Here is an 18,828-nt window from a genome sequence, read left to right as displayed (position 1 = left end):
AAATCAGCCTCAGTGTGGCCCTGGGCAGCCTGATCTAATTGGAGGTGTCCCTGCTTACTGCAGGGGGGGTTGGACAAGCTGACCTTTGAGGGTCCCTTCCAACCTGATGCAATCCATGAATCTGTGATTAATGTCTCTCTCTGAGTTTCAATAGTCACTCACCCTGTCTCTCTTTCCCACCCACCCTCAACCTTTATATGAGGTGTTCATGCTGATGTATTTGGGATTGCTCTAGTGGCTTCTGCACTAACCAGTTTGATTTTCGTTTCAAGGCTGGAGACAAAGACAGTTCTGCAGGGAGTGGAAGTGAAGATGAAGAGTTTTATGATGCTGATGAAGAGACTCATATGATCAAGTAATGAAAAGAAGAAACACTGGCCTGTTTTATGCCTTTTATTACTTGTCCAGCCAGTCCAGCTGTAAGATGAGCACTGTGGACTTCACATGTCAGGGAATGTAGCTGGGCAAGTGCCTGTGTTTTTCCTGACTAGGGGAGAGAGGTTTGAGTACTGTTTGGACTGATCACACCACTGATGCTCTCCATACAAGACAACTGTTCAAATTCTTGTGGTTCAGAGTGACCATGCCTGGAAGCAGGTGAGGCAGCAAGGGTGGAATGATGTGGCTCTGAATCCTAGGACATCACTTTAGACTTAGGCAGACATGGACAGCTCATCAGTGCACGTCTTTGTATTCTGTTTTCCAGGTGCTCAATTTTGATTCAGCATAAATTGATAAACTTGGGGGGGGGGAGAAAAAACAACACTCCACTGCTTGTTTTCTGTAGACTGGAAGTGGTCACAGGATGTGCTGTTGTGTGCTGCTCCATTGTATGCATATTGAATTAGGGGAGAGGCCACTGTGAACTGAAGGTTTCTGTCTCTGCACAGGGACACCTGGTAGAGAGTTACAGGGTGCAGCTGGTCAGTCATGAGCTGGGGACTAACATAATGGTAATGGAAGGCCAAGAGAAAAAACTGCAGATAAGAGCACCCATGAAGCCTGCAGATGTAAAAGAAATGAGTTGACTTCTTTTTCTTACTACTTTTGATCCACCACCCAAGTGTCGGCTTGGGCTGTCTTTGCCACGTGCTCCCCACATCTCAGCGCTGCTGTTTATAGCTTTGCCTGCTTTTTCCTTGTCCTCACTTGGCCATAAATGTCAAAGCTCAGCAACTCCTCTATGAAGGAAAGGGTTCTGTGAAGGATATAATTTCAGGGGTGAGACATAAGGGAGGTATTTATCACGCACTGTGTGTCTGAGGTATGTGGTAGAAAATATGGCTCGTTTCTGTCGACCTGTCTTACTGCTGGAAGAGACTGAACTCTCAAGGGGTTAAGAGGAGCTAGGAGTTGCTGTTCCATTTTGAGGATTATTGCCAGAAAGCTGCTAGTATTTATTTTTAAATCCTGTGTGTAGATAAAGTTCTTATTTATTAAAGGAGGGGGGAAAAAAAAAGAGGGTGGTGCCAAACCTCTTTGGCTTTAGTTACTTGATGTTTCTTACACAGCTGCTTGCTCAAGCACTTAGTTACTTGACCTTAAGGAAGACAATTTCAGTCTCCTGTTTACACTGAACTTTGTGTGAGTGCTTCATTAGAAGGGTATGGAATCTTGCAATAAGAAACATGAACATAATGAAATGTTCCAGCTACAAAGATATGAGGCCTGGCAAGGATTCAGTTGTCTTCATTACACTCTCACCTTCATCCTCTGAGCTGTGGCTTTCTGTATTAAGATTGATTTCCATGAAACTTGTGCTAGGTTTTATACTTGGAGTTCATAGCAAGGTGCCACACAACACTGTCAGGCTTGCTAGCCATTTTGTAGAGTCACAGGATCAATAAGGCTGGAAAAGACAGCCCTCTCTCCACTAATGAGGATCACCATAGTACTGCTGATGTGTGTTTTTTACTGAGTGATATCTGTAACTTTCTCAGTGCTTTCTGGACCAGACAACTCTCAAACACTCATACTTGCTTAACCAAGCAAGGCTGAAGTTGACTGGTCAGTGAGCTTTGTAAAAGTAACTTTATGCTCCCTGGGCCATCTGTAAGCAACAGTAAAGCTTTTCACTCAGTAGAGACATAGAATCATAGAATCAATAAGGTTGGAAAAGACCTAAGAGATCATCAAGTCCAACCTGTCACCCAACACCTCATGACTAACTAAACCATGGCTTCAAGTGCCACATCCAACTCTCTCTTGAACACCTCCAGGGATGGTAACTCCACCACCTCCCTTGGCAGCACATTCCAGTGGCCAGTGTGGATATTAGACTGGGAGGGAATAAAGGCATTTCAAGAAATCAAAATGCTGACTACAAAATATTTTCTGGTTAAATTAGAAAGCAGGAGCAGGGAGGGCATTCTGCCCCTGTACACTGCACTGGTTAGGCCACACCTTGAGTCCTGTGTCCAGTTCTGGGCCCCTCAGTTTAGGAAAGATGTTGAGTTGCTGGAAGGTGTCCAGAGAAGGGCAACAAAGCTGGGGAGGGGTTTGGAACACAGCCCTGTGAGGAGAGGCTGAGGGAGCTGGGGTTGTTTAGCCTGGAGAAGAGGAGGCTCAGAGGAGCACTTCTTGCTGTCTACGACTACCTGGAGGGAGGTTGTAGCCAGGAGGGGGTTGATCTCTTCTCCCAGGCAACCAGCACCAGAACAAGAGGACACAGTCTCAAGCTGCACCAGGGGAGATTTAGGCTGAATGTTAGGAAGAAGCTCTTCACAGAAGGAGAGATTGGCCTTTGCAATGTGCTGCCCAGGGAGGTGGTGGAGTCCCCATCCCTGGAAGTGCTTAGGAGGAGACTTGATAGGGTGCTTGGTTGCATGGTTTAGTTGATTAGGTGGGTTGGATGATAGGTTGGACATGAGGATCTCAAAGGTCTCTTCCAACCTGGTTTAGTCTAGTCTAGTCCAGTCTATTCTCTTACACTGAATGTAAGTGAAACTAGAGAGCCTCTGAAATTTGCAGCTTAGCTGCTTGAACTTTGTTCACTGGGAACTCTTAACACTGAACAAAGTACAGCTACCCTGCTTGGTGCTGAGGGCAGCTCAGACTTTGAGGGTTTACTCATGCAGGGCAGCTCAGACTTTGTGGGTTTACTCATGCAGTGCTCCCACTTGGCCTGGATGTGATCCAGGCACTGACTGAGAGCAAAGCTGGGAACTTCAGTCCCTGTGGACCATGTGTCAGGGCTGTGGTTTTGCCTGTGTTGTGATCTTCACTGGAAGAATTCCAGCCTGCAGTCTTGGCTTTGGTTTTTTTCCCAAGCTGTTGAATAGTTGTAGATATGGCAGGACACCTTTGCACCCAGGTGGACACGCTTTCTGCTTTATTAGGCTCTTTGTATGCAAGAAAATTGCTCCCAAAAAGGCACTTGGAAGTATTTGGAAAGGTTGAATCTATTTGTTCAAGTAATTTATTTTTCTTTGCATGAGAGTCACATTTTGTGTTTAGGGACAGCTGAAAAATGACTTTTTGCTGCTGGCTTGTAAATAAATCAAGCTTGCTTACTCAGAAGCCAGTGTATCTGGAACAGTGTGGCCAGCAGGAGCAGGGAGGTCATTCTGTCCCTGTATTCAGAACTGGTTAGGCCATGCCTTGAGTCCTGTGTCCAGTTCTGGGCCCCCCAATTTAGGAAAGATGTTGAGTTGCTGGAAGGTGTCCAGAGAAGGGCAACAAAGCTGGGGAGGGGTTTGGAGCACAGCCCTGTGAGGAGAGGCTGAGGGAGCTGGGGTTGCTTAGCCTGGAGAAGAGGAGGCTCTATGGTCTCTATGACTACCTGAAGGGAGGTTGTAGCCAGGAGAGGGTTGGTCTCTTCTCCCAGGCAGCCAGCATCAGAGCAAGAGGACACAGTCTCAAGCTGCACCAGGGGAGGTTTAGGCTGGATGTTAGGAAGAAGCTCTTCACAGAAAGTTTGATTAGCCCTTGGAATGTGCTGCCCAGGGAGGTGGTGGAGTCATCATCCCTGAAGGTGTTCAAGAGGGGACTGGATGTGGCACTTGGTGCCATGGTTTAGTAGTCATGAGGTATTGGGTGACAGGTTGGACTTGGTGATCTCTGAGGTCTTTTCCAACCTTGGTGATTCTATGAACTTCAGCCTCACTTCTACAAGGACTCTACTACCTGGATAATTTTAATATAGACTAGGGAAGTCACTTTACAAGTTTGGGGCTTTTTAAACTGCTTTAAAAGCAAAGAGAGTGCTTTCCATTTAGGGATTGGGAATGTGCTGTGCAGACACTCCCCAGCATACCAGAAACTTAGAATCTCTGTGTTAAAATGAAGGCCACAGGTGACTCCCTGTTCAGGTCAGGGTGCCAAGTGAGGAACTTGTCCACACCTCTCCAGAGAACCTAATTAACATGGAGCAGGTTGTAACTAGTTGCCACCTTTGTTACAGTCAAGGCTCTGGGGATTGCAGCTACATGCTTCTCTGCTCACAGTGCACATTCCATGCCAGAGTTTCCAGTCCATATGGGTGAGCTGATGATGGCAGGAGAGCCTTTGCAGAGCTGTGGGGCATACAGTGAAGCTAGGTGCTTACCTGCCTATTTCACCAAAGCAGATGAAAGCAGTTTTTGTTGGAGTGAGGAAAGGGGGAATTTGAGGCACAGTCTTACTTCCCATGGAGTGTGGTAATAGAATAGAATTAATCAGATTGAAAAAGACCTTGGAGATCATCAAGTCCAACCTATCACCCAACACCATCAAATCAACTAAACCATGGCACCAAGCGCCTCATCCAGTCTATTCCTGAACACCTCCAGTGATGGTGACTCCACCACCTCCCTGGGCAGCACATTCCAATGGCCAATCTCTCTCTCTATGAAGAACTTCTTCCTAACATCCAACCTAAACCTCCCCTGGTGCAGCTTGAGCCTGTGTCCTCTTGGAAGCATTTGGGATAAGTCTTTTGTTCTCCAGTCTTCTGCATAATCTCTGCCTGCAGATTTGGTCAGTGTTGTTTTGTTTTAGCTGAGGGATGCTGCACTAGAGGTGCTTTCCCCCAGTCTGTTAAGGCTTCTCTGATGATACTCTTTGACACAGCTCATTCTAGACATCTGTGTATGCAAGTTGTGAGCCTTGCAGTAAAGATGTCAGAAAAGCCCAACAGCAGTGCTGTCATTTGATGGTAGAAGTGAGTCTGGCCTGCCACACTTCATGCCTGTGTCAAAAATGTCTATATTCAGCTGTTTACCAAACGAGAGACTTGGGTTATAGCTGTATGTTGAGTCTCATTGCTTATATTGTAATACAAGAAGTACTCAGTGGAAGAAAGACACCTACCTAAGAAAACCTCTGGGATGGATCTAAATTGCACAGAATCAGCAAGGTTGGAAGAGACCTCAAAGATCATCAAGTCCAACCTGTCACCACAGACCTCATGGCTAAACCACAGCACCAAGTGCCACATCCAGTCCCCTCTTGAACACCTCCAGGGATGGTGACTCCACCACCTCCCTGGGCAGCACATTCCAATGGCTAACAACTCTCTCAGTGGAGAACTTTCTCCATGCCTTGTGCATGTCTGTTGTAACCTTCAGATTTTCCAGGTATTGTTGTCACTGAGGTCTTAACAGAGCTGAGTCTAGTGTTGACCATGACAGTCTGAGTCTGCTGACATTTCCCCTGTTGTTTTTGGTGCTACTTGCTGTTTCTGTCATTCCAGGGCAGGGGAAATGGAAAGCTCCTGGGTTGCCCAGTGGGGAGCAATTTTTTTCTGTCTGAATTTGAAGTGCCTGCTCTTTGTGAAAGTGTAGTCTTTTAATGTCCTCAGTCAGTGTGACAGGGGACTGTGTGTAAAGTGCCATCATAAAATTGGGTTATGTAAGTGCCAAAGACAGTTTTTGCTGGAAAGCAGTAGTCCAAAACTAGTTCTAGCTGCATTCATTTGGAGTTCTTCCATGCAACCTGCTAAAACTGGTATTTACAAGCATCTCCAGAGCTTTAGGGAGCAGAAAGGGTTACCTTTGCTTGTCTTTCACTGCTCAGTTCACTTAAGTAGCCTTTGTCCATGAGAAACTGAAGAAGTTTAAAGGAGAGGTTTAATATGAAGGGCAGGTTTTGTAGAACACACAGGAAGAACACTGTGGAGCCATTGTGGAGGGCTGTTCAGTCTGGAGAAGAGAAGGCTCTGAGGTGACCTCATTGTGGCCTTCCAGTATCTGAAGGGGGCCTACAGGAAGGCTGAGGAGGGACTTCTCAGGATCTCAGGTAGTGATAGGACTAGGGGGAATGGAATGAAGCTGGAGGTGAGGAGGAAGTTCTTCCCCATGAGAGTGGTGAAGCCCTGGAATGGGTTGTCCAGGGAGGTGGTTGAAGCCCCATCCCTGGAGGTGTTTAAGCCCAGGCTGGATGAGGCTCTGGGCAGCCTGATCTAGTGTAGGATGTCCCTGCCCATGGCAGGGGGGGTTGGAACTAGATGATCCTTGTGGTCCCTTCCCACCCTGACTGATACTATGACACTATGAAGGGCTTGTTTGCCTCTGAGTTGCAGATCCCAAAGCTTACTCTGACTGATAAAACCTGGCTAAAAACCCCCATGTTGGAATTTCAGTTCATTCATCAGCCTTACAAATTGGCACTGCTACCAACAGCTTGCCTTGCAGCTTCATGGCATCTGGCATGTATCTCTGAAATGCAGAGTCTGAGGCATTGCTCAATAACAATGTCTAGAGTTTAAATCCCCATTACAGCTAAAGCTCACTGCAAGTCAGTGCTCTCAGAGCTGCTTGTTTGCTGGGGAATAGGCAGGTGGCTAAAAGCTTGTGCAGCAAGAGCTGGCTGCCCTCAGAAGAATGGTTTAAAAGGACTTCTGAGAAGAAATCATCTTTCTCCAAGCAGGCATGGAGAATGAAATGGGACTTGGAGTGTCTGGGTCCTCTTGTATATAGCAACCTCACAGAGTGGAGTATGTTTAAATAAAGTACTTTCCAACCCTCATTTACAAAAGGTTTGTAGCAGAAAAAGGTCTTCAGCACACATGTTACTGCTTCCCACCAACATCTCTGAGGTCCTTCTTTACACCTACTGCATCAGGAGGCAGGCAGAAAGTATTGCAGTAAGAAAAACCTTGCCAGTATTGATCGTTCTATTTACTTAAAGATAACATGGGGCAGCAGTGTGGCCAAGAGGGCCAATGGCATCCTGGCCTGGATCAGGAATAGTGTGGCCAGCAGGAGCAGGGAGATCATTGTGTGCCTGTACTCAACACTGGTTAGGCCACACCTTGAGTCCTGTGTCCAGTTCTGGGCCCCTCAGTTTAGGGAAGATGTTGAGATGCTGAAATGTGTCCAGAGAAGGGCAACAAAGCTGGGGAGGGGTTTGGAGCACAGCCCTGTGAGGAGAGGCTGAGGGAGCTGGGGTTGCTTAGCCTGGAGAAGAGGAGGCTCAGGGGAGACCTTCTTGCTGTCTACGACTACCTAAAGGGAGGTTGTAGCCAGGTGGGGGTTGGTCTCTTCTCCCAGGCAAGCAGCACCACAACAAGAGGACACAGTCTCAAGCTGCACCAGGGGAGGTTTAAGCTGGAGGTTAGGAAGAAATTCTTCATAGGCAGAGAGATTGACTATTGGAATGTGCTGCCCAGGGAGGTGGTGGAATCACCATCCCTGGAGGTGTTTAGGAAGAGACTGGATGGGGCGCTTGGTGCCATGGTTTAGTTGATGAGATGATGTTGGGTGACAGGTTGGACTCAATGATCTCTGAGGTCTTTTCCAACCTGGTTAACTCTATTCTATTCTAAATTTTATTTAGTTCTTGTTAACATTTGGCTAAGTCATTTAGGAAGGAATTTGAAGTATGATCTTCATATGGATCTGTTTATTGCACTACTCCAAGTCTCATACTTGGATTATTTTTTCCAGCTGCCTCTTTATGTTGAGATTTTTATCACTTTGGTATTAAACTGATTCTTTTTCTTGAAGAAACTGAAAAATGTTTCCTTTTGTTGATAGAGGAATCCATGACTTAAAGACCACTTCTTTATCAAGCTTTTCTTGTAAGCCTTTTTAAGGTTAGTGAACTGAAGCTTTTGAAGGAGGAGAATAATTGCACACTTAGACCATGGGTTCTCTTGGATGCACTGCTTTGCTTTTAGAAGGGCCAGAAGCCCTTGAGGGGTTGAGGAGGTGACTTCCCCAGTTGTGAGTTGGGGAGGTTTTAATCCATTTAATTTATTGCCAGTTAAAGAGCTTTTAGTTACTGGGTTTGGTATTAAAAGGAACTAAACCAAACACTTAGGGAAAACAAAGCTTCTTTCTTCCCTTTGTCCCCTCCATGCCATTCTCCATCCCACAGTGGTCTCCAGTTCCTTGCCTGTATGTTATGCTTGGTCCCTTCAGCAAGGCAGCACAGGAGATTGGGATCACTCTGTGGTGTTTTGCTGTTGTTTCACTCTCCTTGTTTCTTACTCAGCTGCTCATATGTGGGTTTCTTCACCAGCCACAGCACCTTTTAGAGTTGCAGCTCCTCCTGAGTCTACTCTCAGGCTATGAATTTCCTTTGGCATCCTCCTATTCAGCTGTCTCTCAGCTCCTCTTGTGCTGGCATGGTCTTGCCCTCTCCCCCACCCCCAACTATAGCATTGTAATCTCTTTTTCTTGGCATTTACTGCCTTTTCTTCAGCATGCTTTTGCAGAGGTGCCAGAAAGTTCAGGTAGTGTTGGAGTGCAGCAGGTCAGTGCCCACACTATGCTCCAGAGGCAGTGGACAGTGAAATCCACAGTGGACAGTGAAATACACCTGAACACAGGGAACTGTGAGGGTGATTCAGCACTAGCACAGGTTCCTTGTAGACATGGTGGAGTCTCCATCTGTGGAAATACTGAAGAGTTATCTGGATGTAGTCTTAGGCAGCCTAAGCAGGTGGCCCTGCTCAAACAACAAAAGTGGAGGGGGGCAATCTCTTTTCAGTGGCTACAGACTTGAACATAGTTTCACCTTGACATCAGGAGAAACCTCTTTACAGTGGGGGTGACAGCACTGGAGCAGGCTGCCCAGGGAGGTTGTGGAGTCTCCTCCTCTGGAGACTTTTAAAACCCACCTGGATGCATTGCTGTGTGGACTGCCCTAGGTGATCCTGCTTTGGCAGGGGGGTTGGACTTGACCTCTGGAGATTCCTTCCCACTTCTAACGTTCTATGAACCAGGGCATTGGAGCAGATGACCTCCAGGGGTTCATTCCCACCTCAGCTATTCAGTGATTTCTGTGCTGCCTGTTGCTGAACCGGCTGGGGCCAGCACAGAGCTGTCTCTGCCCTCTTCCCACAGAAGACACCCTACAGCCCCCCTCACTCCCAAAACCCTGACAGTTAAGCTGTACAGGGTTTGCTTGCAAATCAAGCCCTTAGAGTCCATGCTGACAGCTGTTGTTAGTGGTGGTTGGTCCCATGTTCCTTCTCTGTGGTGCTGTTGTCTTGGGTCAAGTAAATGAAACTCCTAAGGATATGATCAGACACTTACAGCTGAGTTCTGTGTCTGGTTACATTTGCATCCCTGCTGATTTCAGAAGACACAACTTAGATCTCCACTTGACCACAGGAGCAGCCAAAGGGGTAAACTACTTCAATGCTGCTCAAGCCTTCATCACAAAAACAGCTCTTTGTGTAGCCTCTGTGTCCTGTAGACTTCTGTGTTGTTTCCTTATGCCAGTTTAATTTGAAGCAACAAACAGAAGCCCTTGCCAGAGGAGAGCTGAGTAACAGGCAAGTGGGAAATGAGGAAGGAGGGAGAACAGATTCACTGTTTCAAGCAAAGCAATTTGTGTGTGGATTTTTCAGTGTTTCCTTTGGATTGCTTGAATCCTGAGTGTCATGAGCCTTCCTGTGTTAAAATGAGGACTTGATACATTTCAGTACTTTTCTCTTCTGGAGCTGCATTCCTGTGCTGCTGTGAACTTGGGAGCTGTGCTTGCTGAAAAGCCTGCTTTCAGAGCACTTGATCTGAGAAGTCAGAGCTGAAGGCAGCATAAGCTGTTCTGCAGTAGACCTTTTCTGGTGGTATATTCATATGTTCTGTGAACAGCTGTTGGATCCATCTTTTAAAGATGTTCTTTGCCATAGGTGGGGGGGGAGGGGCCCGTAACAAATGTTGACCTGTTCTGAATAATTGCACTTAACCTGTTCTGTTTTCCTCCTGTATTTCCTCCTGCTTGCTGCCTTACCTGTATGTGCTTCTACTTCACTCGAGGATCCCTGAGTCACTCAGGGATCAGTCCTGGGACCAGGCTTGTTCAACACTGAGTGCATTGAGCGCACCCTCAGCAAGTTTGCTGATAACACCAAGCTGTGTGGTGCAGCAGACAGGCTGGAGGGAAGGGAGGCCATCCAGAGGGACCTGGACAGGCTGGAGAGGTGGGCACAAGCCAACCTCATGAGCTTCAACAAGACCAAGTGCAGGGTCCTGCATCTGGGTCAAGGCAATCCCAGGCACAAATCCAGGCTGGGCAGGGACTGGCTGGAAAGCAGCCCTGAGGAGAGAGACTTGGGGGTGCTGGGGGAGGAGAAGCTCAACAGGAGCTCTCAGTGTGCACTTGCAGCCTGCAAAGCCAATCAGATCCTGGGCTGCATCAGGAGAAGTGTGGCCAGCAGGTCAAGGGAGGTGATTCTCCCCCTCTACTCAGCTCTGCTGAGACCCCACCTGGAGTCCTGCCTCCAGTTCTGGAGCCCCTAGCACAAGAGGGATGTGGAGGTGCTGGAAGGTGTCCAGAGAAGGGCCACGAGGATGATCAGAGGGCTGGAGCACCTCTCCTGTGAGGACAGACTGAAGGAGTTGGGGCTGTTCAGTCTGCAGAAGAGAAGGCTCCGAGGTGACCTCATTGTGGCCTTCCAGTATCTGAAGGGGGCTACAGGAAGGCTGGGGAGGGACTGCTCAGGATCTCAGGTAGTGATAGGACTAGGAGGAATGGAATGAAGCTGGAGGTGGGGAGATTCAGGCTGGATGTGAGGAGGAGGTTCTTCCCCATGAGAGTGGTGAAGCCCTGGAATGGGTTGTCCAGGGAGGTGGTTGAGGCCTTATCCCTGGAGGTGTTTAAGCCCAGGCTGGCTGAGGCTGTGGCCAGGCTGATGTAGTGTGGGGTGTCCCTGGCTATGGCAGGGGGGTTGGAACTAGATGCTCCTTGTGGTCCCTTCCAACCCTGACTGATACTATGATACAAAAGGTTCTTTAATGTATAAGATGGGAATGGATTTTTCAGGTAATTCTGTAGTGCTACCTGTGTCCCAGTGACATCTGACTTCTGAGAGAGGGGGGTGGTGGTAAGCCTGGGCGAATTTAGTTCATGTTGGTGGTCTTCACATTCTCACTTAATTCTGAAACATTCTTGATCCTTTGAAATATGTGTTTTTTGTGCTCTTTTAAGAGCTTACCTGTGTGAGTAAGCCAACTCTTAGGTGATTTGTAACAGCTCTGATACTGCCTCTGACTCCTACACTTCCTACAATGTCTTTGTAACTTGTTTTGTGCCTTTTTCTTCCCCTGACACAATAAAAACAAGCTCTTTTGCAGCACTGCAAACCTGTTTCATTGGCCTGATGTCTTTTCTTTTTGGTTTTATTTGTGGTTTTTAACTTGCCTGACCCTTTTGTTTTGTTATCTGGAGGGGGCTGAAGCTCTCAGAATAGAACAGCTCTTCCCTGACGGGGCTCTGCCGAAGCAAATTGACAAGGTGGAAAGCAGGTCATTTTGGAGTGGCAGCGCTCCAAAGCGCCTGGGAAACTGGGACTGTCAGTACTGATCAATATATTCCACCCTATCTATCACAAATCATTTCTAACAAACAGCAGCACCAGTGGAATGTGAGAATCAATTTACTACTGGCTTCGGTTGTGCTGATTGCTGGTGAAAGACTCCGAGGGGTTTAGCGCAGCAAAATGTATGTGGTGGTGGTGTTGGTAACACTTGTGCTGAGGGAGTTCCCACCAGCATGAGCTGGCACTTGCCACCCCCACCCCCCCTCTTTAAAGTGCTGTGCAAATACACAAGAACATAGTCACTGTCCTCAAGGCTTCTGCAGAAACAGCTTGGCAGGGAATGGTAGAACTGGAATGTTTGTCTTCATTACCTGGAAATGAGGCAATAAATAGGTTGTCCCTCCTGCCTGTGCCCTGTCCAGGCTGGGGTCAGTGAAGTGAGAGCAGCCAGGCAGAAAGGGACATGGGGGTACTGGTTTGATAGTAGGCTGAACATGAGCCAGCAGTGTGCCCAGGTGGCCAAGAAGACCAATGACATCCTGGCCTGCATCAGGAACAGTGTGGCCAGCAGGAGCAGGGAGATCATTCTGCCCCTGTACACTGCACAGGTTAGGCCACACCTTGAGTCCTGTGTCCAGTTCTGGGCCTCTCAATTTAAGAAGGACATTGAGACTCTTGAATGTGACCGGAGAATGGCAACAAGGCTGGGGAGGGGTTTGGAGCACAGCCCTGTGAGGAGAGGCTGAGGGAGCTGGGGTTGCTTAGCCTGGAGGAGGCTCAGGGGAGACATTCTTGCTCTCTACAACTATCTGAAGGGAGGTTGTAGCCAGGTGGGGGTTGGTCTCATCTGTCAGGCAACCAGCACCAGAACAAGAGCACACAGTCTCCAACTGTGCCAGGGGAGGTCTAGGCTGGATGTTGGGAAGAAATTTCTTCACAGAAAGAGAGATTGGCCATTGGAATGTGCTGCCCAGGGAGGTGGTGGAGTCACCATCCCTGGAGGTGTTCAAGAGGGGATTGGACGTGGCACTTGGTGCCATGGTTTAGTTAGCCATGAGGTGTTGGGTGACAGGTTGGACTTGATGATCTTTGAGGTCTTTTCCAACCTAATTGATTCTCTGTCTGAATGAGGGTGGGGAGGAGGGGGGAAGGAATGACTGTGGGCTTTTGAAGTGTACCTACTAAGGAAGGTAGCTGGTCCACATGATAGACAGTGTTACCAGAACACAGGAAGTTCCACCTCAACACGAGGAGGAACTTTACACTGAGGGTGATGGAGCACTGGAACAGGCTGCCCGGGGAGGCTGTAGAGTCTTCTCCTCTGGAGGCTGAATTCCAAAGCCAACCTGCACATAGAATCATAGAATCAATAAGGATGGAAAAGACCTCAAAGATCATCAAGTCCAACCTGTCACCCAATGCCTCATGACTAACTAAACCATGACACCAAGTGCCACATCCTGTCCCTCCTTGAACACCTCCAGGGATGGCTCTGGAGGTGTTCCTGTGTGGCTGCCTTGGGTGGTCTGCTTTGTCAGGGGGGTCAGACTCAATCTCTGGAGGTCCTTTCCCACTACTCACTTATGAGTCTCTGATCTTGTGTTGGATTTTATTCTCCCTCAGCATGGAGGTAAGAACAATAGCCCAGCCAGGCTCCCTATTTGCACTTCCTGGGTACAGAGTACTGCAAAGGTCATCCTTTGTTCTTGTATTGTTTCCTGGAGAAGGAAAAAGCAGCCATCCTAAGTGTCTTTTCTGATTAATATATCACTTGCTTTCTAGAATCTCCTGAAGCTTTCAACAAGGTGTTTTCATGAAGCCTCTTGAATTCCCAAGTGTTTTCATCAGCAGTCTTTCTAGAAGGAGTAATTGGAATAGATGAAGTATCCACAGCCACTTGTAATAGTCATCTCCTGAGCTCAAGTTGCCAGACAAAGGTCATCTTTTGTTGTGCCACCAACCAGCATGATCTAGACAGGCTGGAGAGTTGGGCAGGGAGTGACCTTGTGAAATTCAACAAGGGTAAGTGTAGGGTACTGCACCCAGGGAGGAATAACCCAATGTATCAGTACAGGTTGGGGAATGACCCGCTGGAAATGAGGCAATAAATAGGTTGTCTGTCCTGCCTGTGCCCTGTGGGGAAAAAGACCTGAGACTCCTGGTGAGCAACAGGATAGAATAGAATTAACCAGGTTGGAAAAGACCTTTGAGATCATCGAGTCCAACCTATCACCCAACACCATCTAATCAACTAAACCATGGCACCGAGTGCCTCATCCAGTCTCTTGCTAAACACCTCCAGTGATGGTGACTCCACCACCTCCCTGTGAGGAGAGGCTGAGGGAGCTGGGCTTGCTTAGTCTGGAGAAGAGGAGGCTTTATTGCCCTCCTCTGCCCTGGCTCCAGCACCTCCACATCTCTCTTGTATTGAGGTGCCCCAAAACTGGACACAATGCTCAAGGTGTGGCCTCACCAGAGCTGAGTACAAGGGGAACAATCACCTCCCTACTTCTGCTGGACACAGCACTTCTTATACAAGCCAGTATGCCACTGGCTTTCTTGGCCACCTGGGCACACTGCTTGCTCATGTTCAGCTGCTTGTCAATTAGAACCCCTAGTCCCTTTCTGCTAGACAGCTTTCCATCCACACTGCCCCAAGCCTGTAGCATTGCTTGGGGATGTTGTGACCCAAGTGCAGGACCTGGCATTTGGCCTTGTTGAAGCTTGACCCATTAACCCTGGCCCATCAATCCAATCTCTCCAAATCCCTCTGTAGAGCCTCCCTACCCTCATGCAGATCAATACTCCCACCTAACTTGGTGTCATCTGTGTACTCACTGATGACACACTCTGTGTCTTCATCAAGGTCATCAATAAAGATGTTCAACAGAAGTTAAACTGAAGACTCAGCTTTGCCTTTTCCATCATTGTCATCTTTGCCTTGAGGTGAGGAGAAAGTTCTTCCCAGACAGAATTGGTAGGCATTGGAATGTGCTGCCTAGGGAGGTGGTGGAGTCACCATCCCTGGAGGTGTTCAAGAGGGGATTGGATGTGGCACTTGAAGCCATGGTTTAGTTAGTCATGAGGTGTTGGGTGACAGGTTGGACTTGATGATCTCTGAGGTCTTTTCCAACCTTATTGATTCTATGATTCTATCTTGCATCTTGTTGGTCACCCAGAGACAAGACAAATACTTGTGGTCAAATTCTCTCAGTCTTGGTGAATAAAGGTCTCTAATCCTCATCTATTACTTCCTTAAGAGCACCTTCAGTGAACAGAATACAGAATAGAATACAGAGTTAACCCGGTTGGAAAAGACCTTTGAGATCATCGAGTCCAACCTATCATCCAACACCATCTAATCAACTAAACCATGGCACTAAGTGCCTTATCCAGTCTCTTGTTAAACATTTCCAGTGATGGTAATTCCACCACCTCCCTGGGCAGCACATTCCAATGGCTCTTTCTGGCACAGGGAGCAGTGGGGAACCTCAGCTTATCGATGAGGCTTGGGAAGAGCAGGTAATACAATGTCAGAGTTGGAAAAGTGGCTCCTGAGTGATTTATTCTTGCCATTTCCTTTCCTAGTAAAGATGACAAAGTTGTCTCCATCTTGGGGAGGGAGGAGGTGAGCACACCCTCAGCAAGTTTGATGATGACACCAAGCTGCGTGGTGTGGTGGACTCACTTCAGGGATGGAACGCTGTCCAGAAGGATCTTGACAGGCTTGAGAAGTGGGCCAGTGACAACTGCATGAGGTAGTAGGCACCACAGAAGTTGCAGCCTTCCTTTTAATCTGATTTTCCCTTCCACACTTCTGCTACTGAGAGGTAGCTAAGATATGACAGTCCTGCAATCTGTTCTGCAGCTCAAAGCGGGCGACTTTGTTCCTTTCTCTGCACTTCGTGTAATCCATGTGGTACCTTGGCAAAACTACAATGGGGAGTGTCATGGGGACTTGTTGAGGGGGAAGGCTGACTTCCCACAGAATCATCAAGGTTGGAAAAGACCTCAAAGATCATCGAGTCCAACCTGTCACCACAGACCTCATGACTAAACCATGGCACCAAGTGCCACATCCAATCCCCTCTTGAACACCTCCAGGGATGGTGACTCCACCATCTCCCTGGGCAACACATTCCAATGCCTAACAACTCTCTCTGTGAAGAACTTTCTCCTCACCTCCAGCCTAAACTTCACCTGGTACAGCTTGAGACTGTGTCCTCTTGTTCTGCTGCTGGTTGCCTGGGAGAAGAGAACAACCCCCACCTGGCTACAACCTCCCTTCAGGTAGTTGTAGAGGGCAATGAGGTCTCCCCTGAGCCTCTTCTTCTCCAGGCTAAACAACCCCAGCTCCCTCAGCCTCTCCTCACAGGCCTGTGCTCCAAACCCCTCCCCAGCCTCATTGCCCTTCCCTGGACACGTTCAAGTGTCTCAATGTCCTTCTTAAACTGAGGGGCCCAGAACTGGACACAGGATTCAAGGTGTGGCCTAACCAGTGCTGAGCACAGAGGCACAATGACTTCCCTGTTCCTGCTGGCCACACTATTCCTGATGCAGGCATTATCTAACTCTACAAAGTGTAATGCTCAGCCATGTCCCTCAGCACCTCATCTTTGCCTCTTTAAAATATCTCCAGGGATGGGGATTCAACGAGCTCCCTGGGGAGCCCTTGAGATGTTTAATTAACAGCACACTAAAGGAAGTGGAGAAAAAAATCTTCCCAAGCCCTGTCAACAAATACACTGCCAGTGCAGTGATCAGGACAGAACCTTTGTATACTACAACTGAAAGTGACACCAGCTGTGGCTAAGTCTCTTTTTTTTCTCCCCCAAGTTTGTTGCTTTGTTGAGCCCTCCACCCTACTCCTGTCTATAAAATGGAGCCAGGGTGAATTTGCCAGATCCTGGGTTATGCCCAGTTGGTGTTCATACTGGTGATGCTGGGCAAGGGTTCCTCTGTTAAATTCAGCTTGAGGATGTCAGAGAGAAACTGAAAATCTTGAGCAAATTAGTTTGTCAAAGCTTTGATCCTTGCATCATCCTTGTACACAGGGAGGGTGAGCTTTAGGGGTGGGGTGGCTTTCAGGAGCAGTATACACAAGGGCAAGAGGAAGCAGTGCTCAGTGGCCTTTACTCAGGGTTTGTTTGAATTGAATAGAATACCAGGTTGGAAGGGACATCATAGAATCAATAAGGTTGGAAAAGACCTCAAAGATCACCAAGTCCAACCTGTCACCCAACACCTCATGACTACTAAACCATGGCACCAAGTGCCACATCCAGTCCCCTCTTGAACACCTCCAGAGACAGTGACTCCACCACCTCCCTGGGCAGGGTAAGAATATAGTATACATGAGATGGCCTAGCACCCTCTCAAGCTTGCAACTGTCTAATGTAGGGGAATCCACCACCTCCTTTGGGAGTTTGTTCCAGTGGCTAATAGTTTGAATGGTGAAAGGTTTTTTTCTGTCATCCAGTCCAAATCTCCCCAGTAGCAACTTGTCTTCATTATCACTGGGTTTTGCCATGTGACCCTGTAAAGAGAGGGTCTCCCTCCTCATGACAGCCCCCCCTTTATGTACTTGTACATGGTTATGAGGTCACAGTATCACTAATGTTGGAAGAGACCTCAAAGATCATCAAGTCCAACCTGTCACCACAGACCTCATGACTAAACCATGGCACCAAGTGCCACATCCAATCCCCTCTTGAACACCTCCAGGGACGGTGACTCCACCACCTCCCTGGGCAGCACATTCCAGTGACAAATGACTCGCTCAGTGAAGAACTTTCTCCTCACCTTGAGTCTAAACTTCCCCTGGTGCAGCTTGAGACTGTCCCCCCTTGTTCTGGTGCTGGTTGCTAGAGAGAAGAGACCAACCCCTTCCTGGCTACAACCATCTGGCTGAACAAACCCATTATCCATTATCTCCTCCAACATTTTGGAATGCAGTCATGGCCATTTGGTCTTTTTGCCTGCTTGGCTTGTTAGAGAGCAGTGGATGGAGTAAAAGTTCACTGAGATGACATCTTTGTTGTCCCTCATAGCAGGCAGTGGGCTGAACGACCCTGTGCTCCTATGAATGCTGTTCCATTTCCTCTTCCTTTCTGACCCAAACTCAACAGGGTGAAAAATCAGTCCTAGCTTCTACTGCCAGGCAACTGGTAGCTTTATTCACCTTGTTTCCTTTCCTACACACAGACCTGCCTGCCCTTTCCCACTTCTGTGAGAGCCCAAGGAGCTGGCTCACTCCTCTTGCACTCCCCTGGCCAAGCAACTTGTTCCCCATTGTGCTTTTATTCCGGGATTGTTTTCCTCCCTCACGCCTGCTTTCAGTGCCCTCAATCTGCATTTAACTAGTTCTAGCCCTAAATATCTACCCTGTGTCCTATCACTGCCTGGGGCAGATGCAGCACAAATGATTGACCCTCTCCCTGTGGCAGTTTGGCTCTGGCTGCACAAAACAGCCAATAAAGTGGAAAGGGCTGGGCCGATGATTACTGGGATTAGATGGGGGCTGTTTAGTTTTATGGTCTGAGATAGAGGAGGAAGTGTTTGCTTGAAGAGTGCAACTGCATTCCTCCTCTTTTCTCCTGCTGCCTCTTCCTGGTGATGGCAAGTTTTTCAGAAGCTGCCTCCTGAAAGAACAGCCAGACACAGCTTGGACTGGAGGCTGTTAGCTCATTTGCCAGTGACTGAAGCCTGAGTGTGTAGCAATGTAAGGTCATGATCTGACCTGTCTAGAATGTCTCTGAAAGGACTTGACTGAAGCCTCTGGTGAGATTTTTCTCTCAGACAAGGCTGGTTCTTGTTAGTTTGGCTGCTGGATCTCTTGATCTGTGTCTTCATACTTCTAAGTGTCTGTTTTCTCACTTCTGCTCTCATTCTTGTCTGTGTAGTAATTGCTCCTTCATGGCAATTGTTCCCCTCGGGGCTCTCACAGTAGAGTTTCAAGCATTACTTCCCTCCTTTCTTCCCACCCAAAGCATGCAGTCATCTGGCCTCTTCCCTGTTCCCTGTGTTTGTCTTCAGATACTTCTACAGGCATACTTGTCAAAGTGACAGTTGGACTTGATGATCTTAAAGGTCTTTTCCAACTGAAACAATTCAGTCATTCTGCAAAGCCTTCCTTTATC

At 47.9% G+C, this 18,828-nt stretch overlaps 1 protein-coding gene across 1 annotated transcript in view; it reads left to right on the top strand.

Moving 5' to 3' along the window:
• The window catches only part of SLC22A15 (solute carrier family 22 member 15), a 50,276-nt gene extending 39,723 nt beyond the window's left edge, over positions 1-10,553 (top strand). The window contains exon 12 of the mRNA XM_068165996.1: positions 273-10,553. Coding sequence (XP_068022097.1) covers positions 273-359 — 87 coding nt within the window. The 3' untranslated portion in view covers positions 360-10,553. The remainder of the gene's footprint in view (positions 1-272) is intronic.
• The last annotated feature ends 8,275 nt before the right edge of the window (positions 10,554-18,828 follow it).

Source organism: Melanerpes formicivorus, unplaced genomic scaffold (genome assembly GCF_026170545.1).
Source record: "Melanerpes formicivorus ecotype bairdi unplaced genomic scaffold, bMelFor1.0.p_v2 SCAF_95, whole genome shotgun sequence".
Lineage (NCBI taxonomy): Eukaryota > Metazoa > Chordata > Aves > Piciformes > Picidae > Melanerpes > Melanerpes formicivorus.
Note: the sequence above shows the minus strand (reverse complement) of the source record. Positions and strands in the feature narration are given on the sequence as shown.